At 43.4% G+C, this 24,805-nt stretch overlaps 1 protein-coding gene across 19 annotated transcripts in view; it reads left to right on the top strand.

Annotated features, from left to right (window-relative positions):
• CAMK2G (calcium/calmodulin dependent protein kinase II gamma) overlaps positions 1-24,805 on the top strand; it is a 543,897-nt gene that overhangs the window by 499,709 nt on the left and 19,383 nt on the right. For all 19 annotated transcript variants that reach the window (XM_033940484.1, XM_033940503.1, XM_033940486.1 and 16 more), the window contains 3 exons: positions 15,952-16,027; positions 16,313-16,407; positions 20,570-20,815. In XM_033940484.1, coding sequence (XP_033796375.1) covers positions 15,952-16,027; positions 16,313-16,407; positions 20,570-20,802 — 404 coding nt within the window. In that variant the 3' untranslated portion in view covers positions 20,803-20,815. The remainder of the gene's footprint in view (positions 1-15,951; positions 16,028-16,312; positions 16,408-20,569; positions 20,816-24,805) is intronic.

The following is a 24,805-nucleotide window of genomic DNA, read 5'->3' as shown; positions in this document are numbered from 1 at the left end:
CTTGTCCTTCAAGCATGTGGCTTTTCCCCACATTCCCTTTCTGGGAAAACCTGGCTCTTCTCCAAAATGTAACCTCTCCCCTCTCTGGTACTCTTAGCCCTAGCCTCTCTTCATACTTACTTCTATAATTCCATTGGAGTTCCGCTCTATCCCAACCCCTGTAAACCGTGTCGAGCTCCACGTTGTGGAGATGATGCGGTATATAAACCCAAGATTTAGTTTAGTTTAATTTAGAGGCTGAATGGGGGGGGGGGGGAAATCCATGAAAGATGATGTGGCTACCTCAGGGTCCACCATTGTCCCCTGGGTCTTGCATTGAAGAACGCTGGCGTAGCAAGGTTAGCAAATCTTATTTGAGCTTGGGTCCATCTCTGGTTATTGTTTTGTTCTTCCAATAAGATGACTTGTAAATTGATGGTTCATTTCAAGTGGACAGGTCAATTTGTGTATTTTAGTTATATGAAAAATTTAGTATACCACCATTAGGAGTCTATCAAGGCAGTAAACAATAAAAGCAAAATCAACAGAACTTAATACTAATACAGTATCCAAACATCCAGACAAACACAAATGTTGGGATTTGTGTAACAATAGTCAATCCTAAAACAAACATACAGTGGTGCCTCACACAACGAACTTAATTCGTTCCAGGAGCAAGTTTGTTATGCGAAAAGTTCGTTATGTGAAACGCGTTTTCCCATAACAATACATGTTAAAAAAAATAATTCGTTCTGTAGCATAAAATATGCTAAGATGACATAAAAAAAGATAAATTTTTGGTTATTATTTTTATTTAGATACATCTAAAAACATAATTGTTTTTTAAAACAACACACATTTTTTAAATTTAAAGACAGACTAAGTAGAGTCTAATTTTACAGTGAGAGGGCAGAGTCTCAGCGGCAAAAACTGGGACTTAACTGTTCATTTTTTTTTTTTTTTCTACCGTGTTTCCCCGATGATAAGGCAGGGCCATCAAATAAGACAGCCCCCCCTTTTTAGAAAAAAATGTAAAATAAGGCACCCCCCCCCGCAAATAAGCCACCCACCGATACCTGCGCTTACCCGAATCGGGTGGTATGGTGGGTGACTCCGTGTGGTCCCTGGCACCCCCGACACGATCGGGGCAAGAGGGAGCTCAAGCCCTCTTGCCCCCCCCGACTCCCCGACACGATCGGGGCAAGAGGGAGCTCAAGCCCTCTTGCCCCCCCGACTCCCCGACACGATCGGGGCAAAAGGGAGCTCAAGCCCTCTTGCCCCCCCGACTCCCCGACACGATCGGGGCAAAAGGGAGCCCAAGCCCTCTTGCCCCGCCGATTCCCCAACTCCCCGACAATATCGGGCCAGGAGGGAGCCCAAGTCCTCCTGGCCACGGCGACCCCCTAACCCCACCCTGCACTACATTACGGGCAGGAGGGATCCCAGGCCCTCCTGCCCTCGACGCAAACCCCCCCTCCCCCCAACGACCGCCCCCCCCCAAGACCCTCCGACCGCCCCCCCCAGCCGACTCGCGACCCCCCTGGCCGACCCCCACGACACCCCCAACCCCCTTCCCCGTACCTTTCTGTAGTTGGCCGGACAGACGGGAGCCAAACCCGCCTGTCCGGCAGGCAGCCATCGACGGAATGAGGCCGGATTGGCCCATCCGTCCCAAAGCTCCGCCTACTGGTGGGGCCTAAGGCGCCTGGGCCAATCAGAATAGGCCCGGGAGCCTTAGGTCCCTCCTGGGGGCAGGGCCTGAGGCACATGGTCGGGTTGGGCCCATGTGCCTCAGGCCCCGCCCCCAGGAGGGACCTAAGGCTCCCGGGCCTATTCTGATTGGCCCAGGCGCCTTAGGCCCCACCAGTAGGCGGAGCTTTGGGACGGATGGGCCAATCCGGCCTCATTCCGTCGTTGGCTGCCTGCCGGACAGGCGGGTTTGGCTCCCGTCTGTCCGGCCAACTACAGAAAGGTACGGGGAAGGGGGTTGGGGGTGTCGTGGGGGTCGGCCAGGGGGGTCGCGGGTCGGCTGGGGGGGCGGTCGGAGGTTCTTGGGGGGGGGCGGTCGTTGGGGGGAGGGGGGGTTTGCGTCGAGGGCAGGAGGGCCTGGGATCCCTCCTGCCCGTAATGTAGTGCAGGGTGGGGTTAGGGGGTCGCCGTGGCCAGGAGGACTTGGGCTCCCTCCTGGCCCGATATTGTGTGGGGAGTTGGGGAATCGGTGGGGCAAGAGGGCTTGGGCTCCTTTTTGCCCCGATCGTGTCGGGGAGTCGGGGGGGCAAGAGGGAACCAGGCGGAGAGAGGGCAGTTAAGCGCAGTGCCTGCGCGGAAGGATGCAGCTCGGGCGACTTCGTTGTGTGAAATGAAGTTCGTTGTACGGATCAAGACATAAAGTTCGTTGTGCGCAGCGTTCGCTGTGCGAGGCGTCCGTTATGCGAGGCACCACTGTATAATGGAACACAAAGTAGAGGGTGTAAAAGATCTCAAACTACAAATTCTGAAAAAGCCTGGCAAAATAGGTTTTTAAGAACACTTTAAATTTAGGTAGTGAAAGTTCACAACAGATATCTACAGGAAGAGAATTTGAAAGAGGAGGCTCAAGGTGGCAAAAAGTTAATTCACAGGAAATAGCAAAAATAAGTTTTTGCAGAGAAGGTACTACAAGTTGGTTAGTACATACAGAATATAATGTCCTAAGTGGCTGATAAGGAACTAGCAAAGAATTAAGATGCAAAAGGAATACCAGAGAAAAATACTTTATATACAAGAAACAATATTGTGTAATGGATCCTATATTAAACCTATAACCAACATTGTTCAAATAAAAGATTAATGCCTAAAATTCTTGAGCTCTACATTCAGCAAAACAATGGGAGAGATTGGATTCATAGTCACTACATTTATTGCACTTCTGTTCAAGGATTATATGTAAACAAAAACACAGTTAAGAAAGCTATCATACCTTTATTGAGTAGCTTAAATTGCACTTCCAGTAGTTCACTCTTGTATAAATGGGTCCCGATTTATACAAGAGTGAGCACTATGCTAGCCTCTTAAAACACAAGCCTGTTCTGAAGCACTGCATTAACCTGCCCCTTTCTGAGGGGTGGGACTCAGTAGCACTTTAGCACAAGCCTGTACATACAGAGCCTACACACAGCTCTCATTCTTTTTTTTTAATTTTATTTTTTTTATGTTTAAATGATCTTTATTATTCCAGCAGTAAGAAGCAAATACAAACAGTAGTACCATTCAGGAAATAACATTTTCAACAATATAATCAGTTCCCCTCCCATCCCCCCCTCCCCTCCCCATGGCCAGTCCAACAGCTGAGAGTGGGAATAAAATCTTAAAGATTCAAAAGTCTACTGCGAGTATGCGGTGTGAGGTCCTGCCAGAAGTGCTCCCACACCTGACAAAATTTGCGACCCGGGCCAAGAGTCAAGTTTCCCACCATGCGTCTCTCCAGTGTTGCGTGCACTATCTTTAGGGATCTCCTCTGTGCATATGACGGGGGATCACGGGTCTCATTCTTTTTTAACCGAGAGCTCAAACAGGAGGAGGTAGGTAGACAGCTGCTGCCCAGAAGCAGGATGGGTAAATGATGCTAGATATGGAGTAAAGGTAGGGAAGAGGAGATTCTTCTCACCTGGCAGAGGGGAGGTAGAGAGAGAGATGATTTTCCAACTTGGTGGCGGATAACCGCGGGAAATAAACCCATGTCATTTTCTAGTGTCTATTTCATCCTCTGTCCTTCTACACCAGCATTATTCAAAGCAAAACTTGCGGGTCAGTGGTTGTGGCCATTCATACTCTGATTCTTCCCTCTTTCCTTAAAGAATGACATGAAGATGGTTTCCCGCGGTGGGGACCTTGACCCACCCCTGGGGAGAAGGTAACAGTTGAAGTTTGATCAAGAGCAGTGGTCTCAAACTCAAACCCTTTGCAGGGCCACATTTTGGATTTGTAGGTACTTGGAGGGCCTCAGAAAATGTCTTATTAAAGAAATGACAATTTTGCATGAGGTAAAACTCTTTATAGTTTATAAATCTTTTCTTTTGGCTAAGTCTTAATAATAATATTGTAATTTATAGCTAAAGAGATATATGATCAAGAAACTGTTTTATTTTACTTGTATGATTATGATAAACTTACTGAGGGCCTCAAAATAGTACCTGGCGGACCGTGAGTTTGATACCACTGATCTAGAGTGTATAAATTTGTGCCAGCACTACCTTGCAGTTCACATTTGCCCTTCTTGGACAGATATCACTGCTATACTGAATTTTGATGCTGGTGAGACAGAAGTGAATGGACATTGTTTCTGGTCATCTGCACTTGCAGACTTCTATTAGCTAGATGTAAGGGGCTTGGATGAAACAAGGTAGGGACAGGTTTGAGGAGTAAGGCTTAATTTGGACTGGAGGTGGAAGAGGTTGATGGGTTTTTGTTGGGGATAAGAGAAACCAGTGGTGTCTAGAAGTGTTATTTTGTTTTAATTCAGACATTTGGGCCTGGGAAGTCTAGATGGCTAAATGTTTCCTCTTAAATAGACCTGTCCAGGCCACAGTCACACATTGCTATGATCCATAACATGCAGTTTTTCTCAACCACAGCAATGTGAGTTAAATTCCTCAGGGTCTATTAAAATGAGGTACTGTCATTTAGTAAATTTCATGGGAAAGAGAATATGCTTTTTGTACCATAGTTTATAAATTAGGGCCCTTTATTCATATCTTTTCCTTCTGTTTTCTCATATTCTAGTAGTTTACTAGTTCTATCAACCGTTACTTAGAGTTGAGAGAGGCCTAATCCCTAAGTTGATAGTTATTTTTAAAAGTCTGCCTCTGATAACTGGTTTAGAACACAGGTTTCCAGCTGGAGGTGAAATGTTGAAGATAGGGCTGATCTTTTTTTTTGTACTTCATCATGGATCTAAATAAAAGTAAATGAAATTCCTTCATGAACAAAGGAGTTTTCTTTAGAATTAAACATAGAATATGATGGCAGAAAAGGGCCACTGGCCCAACAAGTCTGCCCACTCTAAGGACCCTCCCCCCTAAGCACTGCCATGAAGTGAACCCACATGCTTATCCCATTTTTTCTTAAAATCGAGCACGTTGCTTCAATTACCTGAAGTGGAAGATCATTCCAACGATCAACCACCCTTTCAGTGAAGAAATACTTCCTAGTGTTGTTATGAAATCTCCCACCCCTGAGTTTCAACGGATGCCTTCTTGTTGCCGTAGGTCCCATAAGGAAAAAGATATCTTCCTTTACCTCAATATGGCCAGTTACATATTTGAACGTCTCTATCATATCTCCCCTCTCTCTGCATTCCTCGAGAGAGTATAGCTGCAACTTACCTAGACGCTCCTCATATGGGAGCTCCTTGAGTCCTGAGACCATCCTGGTGGTCATTCGCTGAACCGACTCCACTCTCAGCACATCCTTTTGATAATGTGGCCTCCAAAATTGAACACAATATTCCAGATGAGGTCTCACCACGGACCTGTACAACAGCATTGCAACTTCGGGCTTACAGCTGACAAAATTTCTTCGGTTGCATCCCAGCATTTGCCTAGCCTTGGATGAAGCTTTCTCTACTTGATTGGCAGTCTTCATATCTTCACTAATGATTACTCCTAGGTCGCATTCTGCAGCAGTTCTTGGTAAGGTCTCACCATTCAGAGTGTAAGTACTGCATGGGTTTCTGCTGCCAAGGTGCATAACTTTACATTTTTTGGCATTAAAACTCAGTTGCCAAGTTACGGACCATTGTTCCAGTAAGAGTGGGTCCTGCGTCATACTGTAGGGCATTGTGCTTTTGCCCACTATGTTGCACAGTTTAGCGTCGTCGACAATTTTGCCTCTAAGTCCGTGAGGCAGGTCCTGTACAAAGATATTAAATAGGATGGGACCCAAGACCGAGCCCTGCGGCACTCTACTGATCACTTCCAACGTTTCGGAGGGAGTACCATTTACCACCACCCTCTGAAGTCTGCCGCTGAGCCAGTCTTTAACCCATGCCATCAATGTTTCCCCTAATCCCAACAAACTCATCTTGTTCAATAACCTACGGTGTGGGACACTGTCAAAAGCCTTACTAAAGTCCCAAGTACACGATATCGATGGACTCTCCCATATCTAGCTTTTTCGTTACCCAGTCAAAGAAACTGATCAGATTGGATTGGCAAGACCTTCCCTTTGTAAATCCATGTTCGTGGGGATCCCTTAGGCTCTCAACATTTAGGATGGTATCTAATTTGTGTTTAATCAATGTTTCCATAAGTTTACACACTATCGATGTGAGACTTATCGGTCTGTAATTTTCAGCCTCAGTCTTGCATCCCTTTTTGTGCAGCAGAGTGACGTTAGCTGTTTTCCAGTCCAATGGGACTCTTCCTCTACTCAGGGAAAGATTGAAGAGCGTAGCTAACGGTTCCGCAAGGACATCTCTCAATTCCCTAAGTACTCTGGGATGTAGTTTATCTGGTCCCATGGCTTTGTTCACTTTGAGCCTTGATAGTTCTTGGTAGACACTGCCGGTGGTAAATTCAAAATTCCGGAACAGGTCGTTTGAGCTCTCCCTTGCCTGCAGCTGTGGACTGGATCCCGGTGCCTCGCAGGTAAAGATTGAGCAGAAGTATTCATTGAGTAGTTCGGCTTTATCGGAGTCCGATTCTACATATTTACCGTCAGGTTTCCTAAAGCACACTATCCCATCTGTGTTCCTTTTTCTGTCACTAACTTACCTGAAAAAGGATTTATCCCCTTTTTTGATATTCTTTGCTAGATTCTCTTCCATCCGAAGTTTGGCATCTCTGGCTGCTGTTTTGACAGTTCTAGATTTCGCCAGATAGTCTTCTTTAGCTTCTAGTCTTTCTGATTGTTTGTAGGATACAAATGCTCTTTTCTTCTGTTTCATGAGTTCCGAGATCGCAGAGAACCACTGAGGTTTATTATTTCTCCGCCTTTTACTCACTGTTTTTATATAGAGGTCGGTTACTTCCTGTAGTGTAAATTTTAGAGTAGACCATAGTACCTCCACACTATCTGTTGTGTCCTGGTTTTGCAGCGCCTCGTAGACGAAATTTCCCATGCTCTTGAATTTAGTACCTTTAAAGCTAAGGACCTTTGTGGATGTGTTTGATCTATTCTAGTGAAACCTTTCCTGAGGTGAAACCATAACATGTTGTGGTCACTGGAGGCTAACACTTCGCCCACTGAAACCTCTGTGACACTATCTCCGTTGGTGAGTATCAGGTCCAGTATTGCCTGATCCCTAGTGGGCTCCAATACCATCTGTTTGAGTCGTGCTCCCCGTATGGAGGTTAGTAGCCTCCTGCTGCCGCTGGTCGTAGCGGAATGTTTGTTCCAGTCTGCATCAGGCATATTGAAGCCCCCAACAGTACCTTGTCTCCACGCAGTGTGATGGTCTTGATGTCTTCGATTAATTCTATGTCCATGTCATCCTGTATATAACGCCAAGATACAGGCATTTGTTATTTCCCCTGGCCAGGTTAACCCAGAGGGATTCCCCGGTATACTTGACCCCTGTGATTCTGGTAACTTTGATGTATAGTGCAACCCCCTCCTCCTGTTTTGCCCTCTCTGTCTCGACGGAGCAAGTTATATCCTGATATAGCCAGGATATAACTTGTGTAATAAAGCTGTTAAGGACCAATCAGGAGGGCATTGCCTTATCTACTTTAATAGGTAAATAGTGGGTGATCCCATCTAATGCTATCTTCAGCTAACAATGACTTTGTATAAATTTTGGTTGGGTAATGAAATCCCGTTCTTGGCTATTGGAATGCTTCCTTCCTTAAAGTACTTAAGATTTACTTTACCTCAACAAAATCCTATACAAAAACAAACAAGAAGAAATCTCAATATCCCCTGCAGTATATTCTCTAACTTTAATATATCACCTTTTCCTGAACATCAACACACTATTACTTTGATGCAAACCACAATAACAATCACAGAACCCATTCCAACCACATTCCTTGAGATCACTATCTACATTCCTACCATTCGTCCTTTCTCAAGATAGTTAAAAGATGTTTCATTAGACTTTGACAAATAAGATTGATCATCCATTGATCTTTCATCAAATTGTCAATATCTTAATCCACTCGCTGGTAATTCAACAAATAGATTACTGTAATTCCCTCTTTGTAATTCAAAGAACTATGCCGACTTCAAATTGTCCAAAATACAGCCATCCGATTAATACACAACACTGGGAAATATGATCACATTACTCTGTTACTCAAAGAATCACATTAACTCCCCATATCTCGCGAATAACTTACAAAACATTATTAGTAGCTTTGAAGACTCTCCAAACTGATGAACCTTTATATCTCTCCCAGCTACTTATTCCTTATACACCCTATAGGACACTCAGATCTGCTGACCAAAGCCATCTATTCATCCTATCCTGTCGTGAAATTATCCTTGAACATATCCATGAATCATCTTTTTCCATCTATGGTCCTATCCTTTGGAACAAACTCAACTATTCTACATCATCATACATCACTCAAGAAATTCAAGATTTGAAAACATTCATATTTAAGGACAATGACTTACCAAGTGGGATGGTGGTTCACCCTGAGTGCAGACCATGAGGGGGGTACTCGGGTCAGCATCATAGTCTGAGAACTTCGCTGCTCTGCCAGTGTTGGGCCTTCATCTGCTGGGTCTTGCCAGGAAGTAGGCAGGAATGGCAGAGAGGAAGACCTGACGCCAGCAGAGCACCAAATTAAGGCTGCTGACAAAGAGAGAACTTGCATACCTCCGGGCCTGCCTTCTAAAGTGGCAGTGGCCAGCCATTGGAGGCAGTGCTCTGAGCAGGTTTCTTGTGGCCTGGCCCACCAGGGCCTTCCCTCTGTCATGTCATTGATGATGCAGCAGAAAGATGCCCTGGCAGAGCAGGCCGCAAACAGCCAGATTGGCACTGCTTCTAACGGTTGGCTGCTGCTGTTGGAGGCCCAAAGGAATGTCAAATCTCATGGTGTGTGGTTGGGGTGGGGGTCAGTTGGGTATGGAGGTGCTGCACAGGGGGATAGGAGGGATGGTTGGAAAACTGCTATAAAGGGGGATTGGAGGAAGGGATGGAAAGCTGCTGCATAGGGGGATAGGAGGGAGGGATGTAAACCTGCTGCACATGGGGCGAGCGGAGAGAGGAAGAATTGTTAGACATGGGCTGGAAAAGAGGAAAGGAGATGCAACAAAGAAGTAGAAAGGGGTGAGCAGGATGATGGAGGGGAGGGAGAAATGTTGGACCTAGTGTGGAGGGCAGGGAGAGGTGTTGCATGGGGAAAGAGAGAGAAATGTTGCAGGAGGGGTGGAAGGGAGAGATGCTGCATGGAGGCTCTACAAGTAGCCCGTTCATGGAGACTCTACACATAGAGAAGTTTGACCCAGAACACAAGGCAGGAAAAGAGAGTGGGAAAGAAACAGAAATGTTGTCTATGGCAATGGAAGGGAAGGTACTAAGATGGAAGATGGATGATGAGCACGGAGAAAGAAGAAAATATCAAATGGGCAGGAGACCCTTGTGAGTGAGTTAACAAAAGACAAACAGAAACCAGAGCCTGGGACCAACATGATTCGAATAATAAAGGTACCAAACAACAAAAGGTAGAAAAAATAATTGTATTTTCTATTTTGTTATTACAATGTCATATTTGAAATGTGTATCCTCCCAGAACTGATGTTAAACAGTCAGTTTGAGCTAGGACCTAACAGAGAGAGGAAATGTCTTTTTTGTTTATTTTGTTTACACCATAGCGCCGGCATGGGGTTGGAGAGGTTGTAACCCTATATAATGTTATATTGTAACACTGTGAATGTTAAACTGTAACCCGTTCTGAGCTCTTTGGAGAGTACAGGCTATAAAAATAAATAAATAAATAAAATTACTAAAAATATTTTTTATATTGGGGGGAGGGGAGGTGTTAAAAAATTATCAGCCCCGGGTGTCATATACTCTAGGTATGCCACTGTTTAAGGATACATACTCTCTACATTAAACACAGAGATAATGAAACTCTCATAATTCACGATAAATGTGAAAATCTTCTATTTAAAGGAGCATACTTTTTGAGCTAAGTACAGGATATTTATCTACGACACACTTACTGTAGCATATCTTTTATATTCCCCTCTCCTCCACACTTTGCTTTTTAACATTGTAGTTCTTCCCTCCTTCCCCCCACGATTATGTCTGTTTTTATCCTTGTCACTTCTCACTCTATTTAATTTTTAAATTGTAAGCTGCTTAGAAGATATTCTAAATAGGCAGAATAGAATACAACTTGAAACTTAACATTCTGATTGTCATTCTTTCAGTGAAATCCCTGTTTCGGGATATTTAGAAAATGAGAATGCAAGTTTTGCAACATTACCAGTAGCATTTGTAGCAGGTAAATTTGTTTAGGTAACATAAACCATAATGGGAAATTCTGAAAAGTTGCCAAATTATGTACCATATATACTTGAATATAAACTGGGATTTTTGGGGCAAAAAAATTGGCCCAAAAATGGGGGTTTCAGTTTATATTCGGGCCAGCACCCCTTCCCTGATTTATTGCAGGCCACCACCAGGCTCTACACCCTGACCCCCTCCCTGCCTTGTCCGTCGTACCTACTCTGCCGATCACTTATAGTCCAGAGGTACAGTGGGCAGGAGCGAGCTTTCCACGCTCATGCCCCACCGCTAACCTGATCGGTCGGTCACTGCCATGGCCACCATAAGTTCCGGTTTCTTCAGCCGCTGAGTGGCACAAGCATTAATAATAATAAATACAGTAAAAAATACAAATAGTTGTAAAATAGAATTTCAATAATAAAACTCATTAAGTAATAAATTTATCGAACAAAGTGGTCTTAATTAATTTCTGAAAACTGCAATAGGATAACATAGCTTGCCGAATACATTTACCTAACCAAGATTGTTGCCTATCAGCTTGAAATGCTAGGGTCCTATCTAAGAAGGTCTTATATCTACATCCATTAATTTTTGGATAAGCAAATAAGTAGAAGTTTCTAGTTTCTCTTGATGTTCTATGCAACACAAGATGAGGAAAAAGGTAAGCTGGAGACAGCTTAAAGCAGATATAGGAAAATTTGAAATAATACTCTTGCCTCAAAAGGCAGCCAATGAAGTAAACAATAATATGGTCGTTCTTTTTTAAACCAAAAATCAATTGAACAGTTGTATTCTGAATTATCCTTAATTTCCTTAGAATTTTTTTGGGTGCTCCTAAATAGATGATGTTACAATAGTCTAAAATAGATAAAACTAATGCCTGCACCAATAGTTTTAACGATAAAGGATCAAAATATTTTTTTATGGTTCTTAATTTCCACAATGTAAAAAAGCATTTTTGTACCACTAAGTTTGTATGTTCTGCTAATGTTAAATGTCTGTCTAGTGCAGGGGTGTACAACCTTTTGCCTTCCCTAGGCCACATTGGCCGAAAAAAATATTTCTGGGGCCGCACAAATGCGCAAACGCTGCAGCAAGACAGAGGAGGGAATCGTCAAGATGGTAAACACCCGGGGGCAGCAGAGGAAAACACTGCATCGCCCTCGACCGGGGCTGCACAAAATACTTCATGGGGCCACATGCAGCCCTTGGGCTGCAGGTTGGCCACCCCTGTGACTCCCAGAATGTTGATAGATTTAATAATCGGGTAGTCATGACCATTAAGATGAAGCAATGAATTTCTTGTTATGTCGTTGGAACTAGCCAAGAAAAGTTTGGTCTTTTCCGTATTGAGTTTCAGTTTGAAATTAATTGTCCACTGTTCTATCTGAGTCATAATAGAAGATTGGTTTAAAATTTCAGTGGTAAAATTATTTAGAGGGATTAAAATAGAAATGGCATCTGCGTATATATAAAATTTTACATTTAAACTCTGTAATAAATGTCCTAAAAGGGAAATGTAGATGTTGAATAAGGTAGGCGATAGCGGAGAATCTTGGGGCACACCAGATGGGTTGCTCCATGAATGAGAATAGTTACCATCACAAATCACTTGATAAAAACCTTGGCACTGCTGCTCGGCGCTGAGCAGCTTCCTTACTGGCTCCCACAGAAAGTTCACTCCTGCCCGCTGCACCTCTGGACCACCAGGGATCGACAGAGAAGGTACAACAGACAGGGCAGGGATGGGTGGCAGGATGTAGAGCCTGGGAGGGAGGGAGGGAAGGAAGGAATGGGGCTGGGTGCAGAGCCTCACAGAGGAGGAGGGGGCTGGGTGCAATGCCTGGAAGGGAGGGGGCTGGGTGCAGAGCCTGACAGGGGTTGAAAAGAAGGGGCTGGGTGCAGAACCTGACAAGAGATGGAAGAAAGTGGGCTGGGTGCAGAGCCTGACGAGGGAAGTCTAGATCCAGGCAGGGCACTTGAATATTAAGTCGCCTGACTTATATTCAGGTCAACCATTTTTCCTCCTTATATTGGAGTATATACGGTAACTGCCTGTTATTACAAGGAGTGCCTTTTCTTGACTGTTTACTAACTAAAGCATATGATTTGTGAACATGGCAACCTTTATGTAGACTGAAAGGGCAGGTAGATTGAGAGGAAAATGTTAATGTCATTAATTTGTAGGCTAGGGTTTCTACAGCAGACAAAATGGAAGAAAGAGGACATCCTTGGTAAATTAAATCCTTATCTGCTGTTATGAGTGTCCTGGCTGTTGGGTCTGCATCTAAATTACACAGAAAACTATATTTTGCCAGTAGCTTCTGTAGGTATTTGCAGACTACCATGCCAAATGTTTCCTTGACTTCTAAGCTCACAAATCAGGCGTTCCTGTGTGGTCTCCACCCCACCCACCCCCCTCTTTCTTGTTCATCTGTAATTGCTGGCATGAGCTTTTCATGTAAATTGATGATTATCTACCAGGGATAACACCTGCTTGATCAATGTGTATTCACTCAAGGCAAGTGTGTTTTTAAATCATCCTGCAAAATCTTCATCCTAAACATGCTATTCAGGTTTAACAGTGTTATGGGTCTATGAGAGCCAGGTGACTGTGGGCCCTTTCTCTCTATGACTGTTAGGCCTACATTTAATGAAGGTTTGATTTTTATTTATTTATTTTTTTTGTAGGGGACATTTGGTTTCCAAGTATTAATGAAAGAGCCCAGGCTATGTATACCCTAATATCCCCATGAGAAAAGCAGTGTCCACAGCCAATTCCTGCAGGCCCACAAGAGAATGTGAAGGCCCAGGCTGATGCCAGCACAGAATAGCTCAGTCCCTGTAAAATGTCCAGACAAAGGTAGAAAAATATTTGTAGTTTCAGTTTAATGATTTGAATATGTCGGCTTTGGGAATTAGAATATGCAGAATCTGTAAAGTCTTTCTGTTTTGCATAATATTTGAGGAAGTGCATTTCTATTCCTATTTCTTCAGTGTTGTGCTGCAGGTTGAGTCTGGCTTCTTGGGAATTTCCAGTTTAATGTTTATACGTTTCTATTTCTAATATGTGGTCATTTATTCTGTGGTTGGTAAGGCTCTATCCATATTTTGCAAATATGACTAAGGTGAAGTATTTCATGAGAACGTAGTTTCTGTGTAGAGATTTGTAGCAGTCCAGCTAGTTCTCTCTTCCTAATTAGAGGTATGTTCTAAACACTGATGTAATATTTGCAATGCTGCCTTTTCATTGACTTTATGGTTAATTAAAGGAGGTATGAATATTGTGGGGTAGGTCCTTCAGTGGTCACCCTACTAGGGTTGCCATATTTTTTTCTCGGCAAAATCCCAAATACCTAGTTCCACCCAAGCCACGCCCATTCTGCCTTCGGTGTACCCCATTCTTCCCCAAGCCCCGCCCTATCCCACCTTCAGTCTGCCCTGTTCCATCCAAAGTCCCACCCCCGAAAGCCTCGTCTCATTATTCCTGAACTCCGGGCCTTGTCGGGGCAAAGGTGAAATTGTTCTGACTATGTTACTTTGAATTCATCTTGTCCTGTGGTCTTTCCAGCATTTAATGGTCTTTCCAGCATTTAATGCCTCAATAGATTTGTTAATTCCTTGAACTGAAATTATAATAATTCTGTTTTCTGAGGTCATAAAATTGATAAATGAATTGTTCTCATCAAATAAGCAAGTAGCCTTATCAAAATCCTTTGCCTGATTAAAATTCTTCTAGTATAATCTGCAAAGATTTTGCTGATGGTGCTAGTTTTGTATTAAATCATTCTTGCCTATTCCAAGTTGTTAAAATAAAATTGGATCTCCTAACATAAGAACATAAGAATTGCTGCTGCTGGGTCAGACCAGTGGTCCATCGTGCCCAGCAGTCCACTCACGTGGCAACCCCTAGGTCAAAGACCAGTGCTCTAAATGAGCCCAGCCTCACCTGCATACTTTCCAGTTGAGCAGAAACTTGTCCAACTTTGTCTTGAATCCCTGGAGGGTGTTTTCCCCTACAACAGACTCCGGATGAGCGTTCCAGTTTTCTGCCACTCTCTGGGTGAAGAAGAATTTCTTTACATTCGTACGGAATCTATCCCCTTTCAACTTTAGAGAGTGCCCTCTCGTTCTCTCTTCCTTGGAGAGGGTGAACAACCTATCTTTATCTACTAAGTCTATTCCCTTCAGTATCTTGAATGTTTCGATTATGTCCCCTCTCAATCTCCTGTTTTCGAGGGAGAAGAGGCCCAGTTTCTCTAATCTCTCGCTGTACGGCAACTCCTCCAGCCCTTTAAACATTTTAGTCGCTCTTCTCTGGACCCCTTCGAGTAGTATTGTGTTCTTCTTCATATACGGCGACCAATGCTGGATGTAGTACTCCAGGTGAAGACGCACCATGGCCTTCTCCGATCTGTTTGTGATCCCCTTCTTTATCATTCCTAGCATTCTGTTCACCCTTTTCACCACCACCGCACATTGCGTGGACGGCTTCATCGACTTGTCGATCAGAATTCCCAAGTCCCTTTCCTGGGAGGTGTCTCCAAGTACTGCCACGGACATCCTGTATTCGTACATGAGATTTTTGTTACCGACATGCATCACTTTACACTTATCCACATTGAACCTCATCTGCCATGTCGATGCCAATTTCTCGAGCCTGATTATGTCACGTTGCAGATCTTCGCAATCCCCCTGTGTCTTCACTACTCTGAATAACTTCGTATCGTCTGCAAATTTAATCACCTCACTCGTCATACCAATGTCCAGATCGTTTTTAAAGATGTTGAAGAGCACGGGTCCAAGCACCGAGCCCTGCGGCACCCCACTGGTGACGCTCTTCCAGTCCGAGGATTGTCCATTTACTCCCCACTGTCTGTTTCCTACGCTCCATCCAATTTTTAATCACTTGAGTATTTCACCCTTGATTCCATGGCTCGCAATTTTCCGAAGTAGTCGTTCATGTGGAACCTTGTCGAATGCCTTCTGAAAATCCAGATATACAATGTCGACCGGGTTGCCCTTGTCTATCTGCCTGTTTACTCTCTCAAAGAAGTGCAATATGTCTAGTTTATTACCAAATTTAAATAGCTTATCACATTAAAAGTTGTGGCTGTTGTGTATAGTGCTAAATTTAGTGCAGAGTTAGAGATTGGTGTGGTTCAATTTGTAGCTGAAATAGTATGTTTAATTTCAGTGTTCCTGTAGCTCTATTTTGAACAACTTGTTGATTTTTTTTTCCACTCTCTTATCACCTCATTGCTGTCAAACTCAGCATTAATATTGGAATCAAAAGCTTTAAAATGAGCTTTTCCTCTCACTAGCTCAGTTGGACTTTTCCCGCCATTTCTCTTTGAAGCTCCAGATTTTCCATCACCTTGATAAGACATCAGTCACTCATCTTTCTATTGTGTAGACACAAATTCAAGGCCAGGGCTGTTGTGCTTCAAATTGGTCAGAGGGCAACATTTCTAAAGAAGTCTTTTTGCTATTACCCAAGCTTAAATAAACTGTTCTTTTCCTACCCACAGTGCGCAAACAGGAGATTATCAAGATAACTGAACAGCTGATAGAAGCCATCAACAATGGAGACTTTGATGCCTACACGTGAGTCGCAATTGATAATTCAGGTAGAGAGGTACCATGTGATGATTAAAACAGTGCTACAGGTTGGGGGAGAAGTGCAAGTTTGAGAAGAATGCCAGTTGTGATTAGAATAAAAGTGGTGGAAGGAACTTCTCATAATCTAAATGAAATTACCTTTGTTTTTCCTTGAGGATGTTAAGACCCAGCTGCCGACTAGAGCCAGATGAATTTTGGAGTGCCATTAATCTAAATGTTGTGTTTCATTTATAGGAAAGAATTAATCTAAATGTTGTGTTTCATTTATAGGAAAATCTGTGACCCTGGATTAACCTCGTTTGAACCAGAGGCACTTGGGAACCTGGTAGAGGGCATGGACTTCCATAAATTTTACTTTGACAATTGTAAGTTTGTGCATTTTTTTGTCAAGAGATTTGAGATGAGGAAGAGAATCAGTTAGAAGGTGTCAAAATACAAAAGGTTTGCTAAAGTTCGCAAGTGGTGTGGAAGAAAGTTAGTAAACGCCAATCATTAAATAATAGAAGCCTCAAACATTTTTATTATATAATTTTAGTATTATTTAGAGTACTGTATTTTTAATCATTGTTTGTATAAAGTTATTAACATATGTAAACCGCCTAGAACTTTGCGATAGGGCGGTATATAAATAAATTATTATTATTTATTATCAGTCAACAACTTGCAGCACCAGAAGTGCTCTAAATCCACAGAGACCTGTTCTTATCATTGGTTTCTTCATTAAATTGGGAAAAATAGCACAGCAAACCCCCTCCCAAAAAAACCACTGTAGCAAAAAAGACTGTACTACAAAAACACAGTGTACCAAAACACTAAACTTAACCCTACTACACCCCAAAGGAATACAGCTACCGTGTTTCCCCAAAAATAAGACCTACCCCGAAAATAAGCCCTAGCAGGATTTTCGGGGTAGGTCTTAATATAAAACCTAGTCCTGGGATTTGCCGGCAGTTTCCCTGCCCTCCCTCCCATCCCTTGTGCAGCAGGACCCTGGAGCGAGCACACCCCACCCCCCGCCGAGCACCCGCCACGCAGTTGAATCCCCAACCTTCCCTCCCTCCCATTGGAATCTGGCCGCGAGCCCTATTTACCTCCCTAAGCAGCGTCGGGCCAGAAGCACTCTTAACTGGCTGCTTTGGCCTTGTCCGCCCATGAATTCACTCTGTCGCGTTATTGATGACATCATCAGTAAAGCAGCAGAGTGAATTCACGGGCGGACGAGGCCAAAGCAGCCTGTTAGAGTGCTGCTAGGCCGACGCTGCTTACGGAGGTAAGTAGGACTCGCGGCCGGGTTCCGATGGGAGAGAGGGAAGGATGGGGATTCGGCTGCATGACAGGTGCTCGGGGGGGGGGGGAGGAGTGCTCGCTCAAGGGTCCTGCTGCACAAAGGATGGGAGGGAGGGAAGGGAAGCTGGGCAAGGGTCCTGCTACACAAGGAATGGGAGGGAGGGAAGGTAAGCTGGGCAAGGGCCCTGCTTCACATGAGAGTGAGGGAAGGGAAGCTGGGCAAGTCCTGCACGAGGGATGTGGGGGAGGATAGAAGCTGGGCAAGGGTCCTGCTGCACGAGGGAGGGGAGGAAAGATGCTGCACATGTGGGGGAGAGAAAGGAAAGAGGGAGAATTGGGGGGGAAGGGAGAGATGATCATGTACATACCCCGAAAATAAGACAGTGTCATATTAATTTTAGGCTCATAAAAGGCACTAGGTCTTATTTTCGGGGAAACACGGTAGAAATACAGTTCCAAAAAATGTTATTTCATTCACAACTGCAGTTGCTATAATTTTAATCTCAAATGGCACCAAAATACAGAGCTGAGTTACATATCCCTCGACAAGGGCCTCTTTTTTCGCGACTTAGTGCTACATCAGGAGGAGGAACCGTTTCACATAACTTTATTTCTATCTGTATTCTTTTGGGGTGTGGTAAGTTTCGTATTTTGCTGCATTGTCAGCAAAGACAAGATTATTGGATTTTGACAGTACAATCTTTTTAAGTAATTGCATGATTTAATATCAGCATGAGAGAGCAGCAAAATAGCATTACTGAAAAGACGGGACACTTTCACCCTTGGAGGGATGTGATACATCACCAACTCAAAAAGTCATCCAATCACACACAGAGCTCACGCATACCCCATCATCATACACAACCTATTAAAGTGGAGAAAAAAGCCTCTGATGTAAAGAGCCAAAAAACCATTGAACCCCTTCAGGGTACTTAAAATGGAATGGTTCACCTTCTCTCATAGGCAAAAAATACTCCACTGCATTCAAACATCACGTGTGTATCTAATTAATGTTTATAATTTTCAGAGTAAATGATCCCAAAAAATAATGAAACATTCCACACACATGAGTGAGTTCTTAACAATTAGGCTCTAAGCAAAAACTGAAGCAATAAGGTCAGTCTGCTGGTCCTGGAAATTACATTCTGAATCCACAAATACTTTCACATCAAAAACTCCCAAATGTCATTTATCTGGCACAATCTTTCATCCAGATTGCAGAAGTATACATGAAAGTAGAAATGTTCAGTTTCACCTGTTAAAACTGTTTCTGTTGAGATGATTTGTGTTACTAAAAGCAACCATGTTTGGAAGAGGAATAAATTACTACATATGCATACACACATATCCATCATCTGTCAACATTTCACAGTGCATAGGGGTGCCTGATTTCTTATTAAAAAACCTCCCCTAGATCGGGACCACGTCTGGAGGGCATCTGTGCAGACATCAATGCAATGATGTCGCTTTATGCATATGATGATATCGAGTTGACGCCCTCCAAACATGGCACTGAGGTCGGGGACTTTAAAAACCCGGACAAACTGACGGGTTCTGGAAATCCCTCCAGGCACCTGGACAGTCCTCTAAAAAAAGGATCTGTCCAAGTTTTCCTGGACATCTGGCAGCCCTAACAGTGCATGAACCAATCTGATTGGACTGCCTCCTATACATGTCTGCTTTCATGCACGCTACCAGGAAGTGGCAGGGGGATTGCTTAAAGCAATGCTGTCCAACATATAGCCTTCAGCTTCTTCAGGCCCTGAGAGGGTATTATGTGTATTTAAAGCTAGTTTGCTTTTGATGACTGGTGTAGTTTGTATGAAACAGGAACAGCATCTACTAGGATAGTAAATATGCATCTTCTATATTTGTCCCCTCTATACTGTGCTAAGGTTTTTCTGTAAGTTCCCTGGTGGAAGAGGAGGAAGGGCGTGAAAGGGCAGAAATGGGAGAGACAGGAAGAACTAGTTGAATGAAGAATAAGATGAGAGTGCTGAACAAGGAGTGAATGGCAGAGGGAAGGAGATGGAGAGCCTGGAAAGGGAAGTCAAAGGGAGAAGATTAAGGACTGAAAACGTGGGAATGAGATTTTGAGAGAGATAATGAAAAGGATGTTTGCATGGAGACCTAATATGAGGGCTAAGAGACAGAAACTGGAAATCTGATGTCTAGTGAGGTAATGGAGTGAAATAGAGGAATAAAAAAAAACAGGGTCAGGTGGAAAAGCATGACAGTAGATGGGCAGTCGCATATGAAGGATGCAAGATGATGAGAGATATGAAAAAATAGTGAGAAGAACTGAAAACAAAAATAGAGAAAAGTTTCACAAAAGAACATATGCCAGGTAAAGAGAAAATGTGGAAGAAGAGAGGAGAAAGAGAAATCAGAAAAAGGCACGATGTAAACTGTGCAGTCAGATGAGAAACAGACACAGAAAATGTTTTCATTTTTAAATTGTGCGAGTATTGAAACTTCTAGTTTATTATCTCCCTTTGATTCATACTTTGTATGTGGAAGGTTCCTATCATTGTATTCACCCAGTGAAGCCAGAGTATCGGCTGATTTCAGCTCAGTTGCCTGTCGGGTCTTTCATCTCAAGCATTGTGTTGATAGTCTGAACCAAATGAAGAAAGGAATCAAGTTTACTTTTCATTTCTCTTTTTTTTTGTCTGTGATGGCCTCAATATTGTTTTTTTTAGCCTAGAGTTAATCTAGTTTCTCCAGCTACTTTGTTCTTTTACATTCCTTATGATTCCTTCTTAGGACACTATTCCTAAAAAGTGCATTTGCTGGAGGACAGATGATTGTAAGCCCTTTCACTCTGATGACATCTTTTGCAATATGACAGAGTAAAGGTGGCCTCTTAGGTGGTGGTTCCTTTCTATGAGCTGTAATTGTAGTGTGAACTGCACCTTATTGATATATGTAGACTACCTCAAGCCTAACTGACTTTGAACAGTTTAAACCCAATGTGAGTGCTGTCTCTCTGACATAATGAAGGAAGCCTAACTCTCAAAAGCTAGTTATAGATGTATGGAATTAGTAAGTAGATATTATCTAAAACGAGTTTGTTGATCTTTGTTGCTACATATTCAGTTAAACTAACACAGCAACCATAATACTTTGCTCATGATGAAATGAAAGAACTGGAGAACTGAAGGGGGATGGATCGCCCATTTGAGCTGTGAGTACCTTTCGCCACATCTCTGTTGACTCTTAATTTTTCCTTTCCACTAGTGTTGTCCAAAAACAGCAAACCCATCCACACCACCATACTGAACCCGCATGTGCATGTCATTGGTGAAGATGCTGCTTGCATTGCGTACATCCGCCTGACGCAGTACATCGACGGGCAGGGCCGACCTCGTACCACGCAGTCTGAAGAGACCCGGGTCTGGTACCGTCGTGACAGCAAGTGGCTGAACGTGCACTACCACTGCTCTGGGGCTCCAGCTGCACCTCTTCAGTGAGGAACTAACACAGGTATGGGGGAAGGTGCTGGTTGGTCATGAGCTTTAGATAGTGTATCAAATAAGAGGCACTCCAGGATCTAGGAGAAAGAGCACAACCTGGGCAAGTCACTTAATCCCCCCAGTGCCCCAGGTACATTAGACAGATTGTGAGCCCGCCGGGACAGAGAGGGAAAAATGCTTGAGTACCTAAATACATTCATGTAAACCGTTCTGAACTCCCATTCATGAACAGTATAAAAAATTGAATAAATAAAGATTGCACACTAGTGCTGAGATCTATATTCATAGAAGATGTGCACATGGGATAATATCTCCAAACGGGTTCATTTTGGCATCCATGAGAGACATGAATCTCATGACTGAGCCAGAGTATGTTTGAGATGTGCTTAGTCTCTGAAATTTCTGCCTAGAGTGCATCTTCATTACTTGCAATATACTCAACAGAGCTACCTCTGGCAATTGAATGTATTTAATACACAATTAAACATTAAGGGAGTCATACATGTTTTTGAGAGAGCTATCAGATTTTAGAAGTAATCATAAGAAATGTTGATATTGTCCACCGTAATATTAACATTTGGATATAGCATAATCACAGCTCCAAAAGCCAACTTTGAATTCTTAATTTCAAATGATTTAATAATCCTTTTTTTTTTCTTTTATCTTATGATTTAAAAAATTTTCACCCTTCATTCATAATCACATTCACAATCCTGCACAAATCCAAAGCTTCCTGCAATTCAAAGGTTTAAGGAAATTCAAAACTTCTGTGTAATACATTAAAAGTATAATGAAATGATTTTAAACTTAGCTTGAGGCAGAGCTGGTTTTAACAGAAAGCCAGTGAGGCATTGACTTGAGGTGGTGGAGTGCACTACATAAAGGATACCAGCATGCCCTACCAGTTGCTCCTGATGCCACCACTTCGGCAATCGCCAGGAGTCTTTGAGTCCATGTGCTCACAAAGGCCCTGCTGATCCTGGCCTCTATGATACATTCCATACACATCAGAGGAAACAAGACCAGCATTACTTTTGTGAACACGTGGTCTCAAAGGCTCCCTGACATTTATTACTGCAGCTTGATTGCTGCCATAGGCACAGTGGGACAGCAGCGGTGGAGGTTGCAGCAGGAGGGAGGAAGGTTTAAACTTTGAAGGGAAATGCTGGACAGGTGGGGAGGGAAGAGAGAAGGGATGATGCTGAACTGGTGGGTGGGAGAGAAAGGGGGATGCTAGAAGGGGAGAGGGGAGGGAAGAGAGAAGGTGATGCTGGACCTGGGGGAAGGGAAGAGAGCTGGGGTGATGCTTGGGGAGAAGAGCCAATGCTATACAGGTGGATGAGAAGAAAGAAGGGGGTAATGCTGAATGGATGGGAGAGAGGGGTGGAATGAAGGGAGGGAAAAATGAAAGGGTGATGATATATGGGAAAGGGGTGATACTGGTTGCGTGGGTGGCAGATAGTGGATGGAAGAGAAAAGGGATGTACTGGGAATGCAGGTAGTAGAGGGGGCTGAATTTTGCACCTGAGGGCTGATGTAGGAGCTAAAACAGCTAATCCAGATGGCTTCAGGCACAGGGATAGATTGAGCTAGTCCTGATTTTACCTCAGTTGAATACAATGGAAGTAAACTCAGGACTCTCTTTCCCTGTCCATGATGATCATGAATTATCTGGTATCCAACCAGTGACCTCGTCAGTCTCCTATTTTGTCCACCTACCCACCTCATTATTCTCCCTTTCATTTCATTACTGATCCTAATGTGGTTCCAAAGCAGCTGCCAGGACAGAAGCAACTAAAGATCACTCCTGTCTCTGTCATCCCCAGTACCCCTGGGATGAGTCAGGGTGAATAAGGGTATGCAGGTGTGAGGACAGGGGAGCTGGCTGGAAGGCAGCTAATGTTGGCAGGTGGGAGGACGGGTGCCACTAATGCAAAACTTGGCTCAGAGTGCACTGGCCTTGGTTAGAGGATTCAAATGGTGCTCCCAAACTTGAGGCACACCACTGGTAACATCCCTTTCTGCAGAGCGATCTCCATTGACCACTACCCTCTGTCGTCATTCACTCAACCAGTTTTTGACCCAGCCCGTCAGTTTGGGACCCATCCCGAGGGCACTCAGTTATTTTTTAGACGTCTGTGTGGAACACCGTCAAAGGCATTGCTAAAATCTAAATACACTACATCTAGCGCAAATCTTCTATCCAATTCTCTGGTCACCCAGTCAAAGAAATTGATCAGATTTGTCTGACAAGACCTACCTCTAGTGAATCCATGTTGCCTCCGGTCCTTTAATCCACAGAATTCCAGAAACTTCACCATTCTCTGGTTCCAGTATGACCCCATCCCGTGTGGGTTCCATTACCAACTGCTGGAACAGTTCTCCTTGTAGAGAATCCAGAATCTCCCTACTTCTAGAAGACCCCACAATAGGGACACCCCAATCAATATCCAGCATGTTAAAATCATCTAAACTTCCCCTTTTTTAGATACATTCTGAATGTCTGTCCACTTCTTCCATCTGTGAAGGAGGCCTGTATATCACACCAATGTAAATATTTTCACCATTCCCTCTTTCCAAATTGATCCACAGTGCCTCTTCCTTGCCCTGCAGATCTGCAATTGTGTAGCTTTAATATGATCTTTAATATACAACGCTACTCCCCTTCCTTTTCTTCCTACCCTGTCTTTCCTGAACCAATTATAGCCCGGTATATCTACATCCTAGTCATGGTTCCCTGTGAACCACGTGTCTGTGATCGTCACTATACCCAACTCATCTTCTTCCATCACATCTTCTAGATCCAGAATCTTGTTTCCCATACTTTGAGCATTAATATATACTGCTTTCAGGACATTGCCCCATTTCCCATCCGTATCCCATTCTAGAGGTATTCAGTGATTTATTTACCTAAGGGCTTATACAGTGGCATAGCAAGGGTGAGAGGTGCCCTGGGTAGTGGCACCCCTCCCTCGCACTCCCCTGTGCCTTCCCCACATGCCCCCCACTTCTTTTTTTTTTTTTTTTTAATTTGTTTATTGAAAAGGTTTTCAGAATACAATACAAAAACTCAGAGGCATAGCAAATTTAAATCCAAAGATTCACAAAAAAACACACTCTCCCCAACCCCTCTCCCCCAAATCCAAATAGAGAACAGAAAATCTAAAGTTGTACCGTAACTCTTCAGTAAAATGCACAAAATCACATCCATCAAAACCAACCCCCCCCCCTCCCATCCCACCCCAGGGTCAAAAACATAACATATCTAAAAGCTATACAAGAGGTTTACAAATAATAATAACAAAAATATAGCTAACCATAGGTCATGAGGGACTTTCAAACCACCGAATATAGGGATTCCAAACCTTTAAAAAGGGAGTAAGACGAGTCTTTGTCAATGCCGTCAGTTTAGACATACGAAAAATAAAATCTACTTTTCGTAATAAGTGAGTCCGACCTGGAGGAAAAGACTGTTTCCAATAAGCTGCCAATAAAAGTCGAGCAGCAGTAAAAATAAAACAAGCTAATTTATGGGCATTAGCAGTCAATGGAACCAAGGGGAGATATAAAAGAGCACTACCCATAGATCGAGTAAGCGTGATGCATAAAATATCAGACAATAGCTCAAAAACCATATCCCAATATGGTACCACCCTCGGGCAGTCCCACCAAATGTGAAGAAAGGTACCCAACTGACCACAATGTCTCCAACATAAGTTAGATACTTGAGGATACATAAGATGAAGACGCTGGGGTGTAAGGTACCAATGATAAAGCATCTTGTATCCATTTTCCACCAAAGAGCTAGCTATAGAAACACAAAGCAGGCTACTAAACACCCACTCCCAATTAACAGTCGGCGGCACTGGGCGCAAGAGTCCCTCCCAAAGAGATAAATATTTAACCGGGGGAGCCTGTTGTTGAATAAGGGCTTTATAAAATCTAGAAATACACCCCCTACCACTACTACCCATAATCGCCCACTCCAGGGTGGTTTCCT

This window comes from Geotrypetes seraphini, chromosome 4 (genome assembly GCF_902459505.1).
Source record: "Geotrypetes seraphini chromosome 4, aGeoSer1.1, whole genome shotgun sequence".
Classification (NCBI taxonomy): domain Eukaryota; kingdom Metazoa; phylum Chordata; class Amphibia; order Gymnophiona; family Dermophiidae; genus Geotrypetes; species Geotrypetes seraphini.
This window is presented reverse-complemented; position numbering and strand designations above follow the sequence as displayed.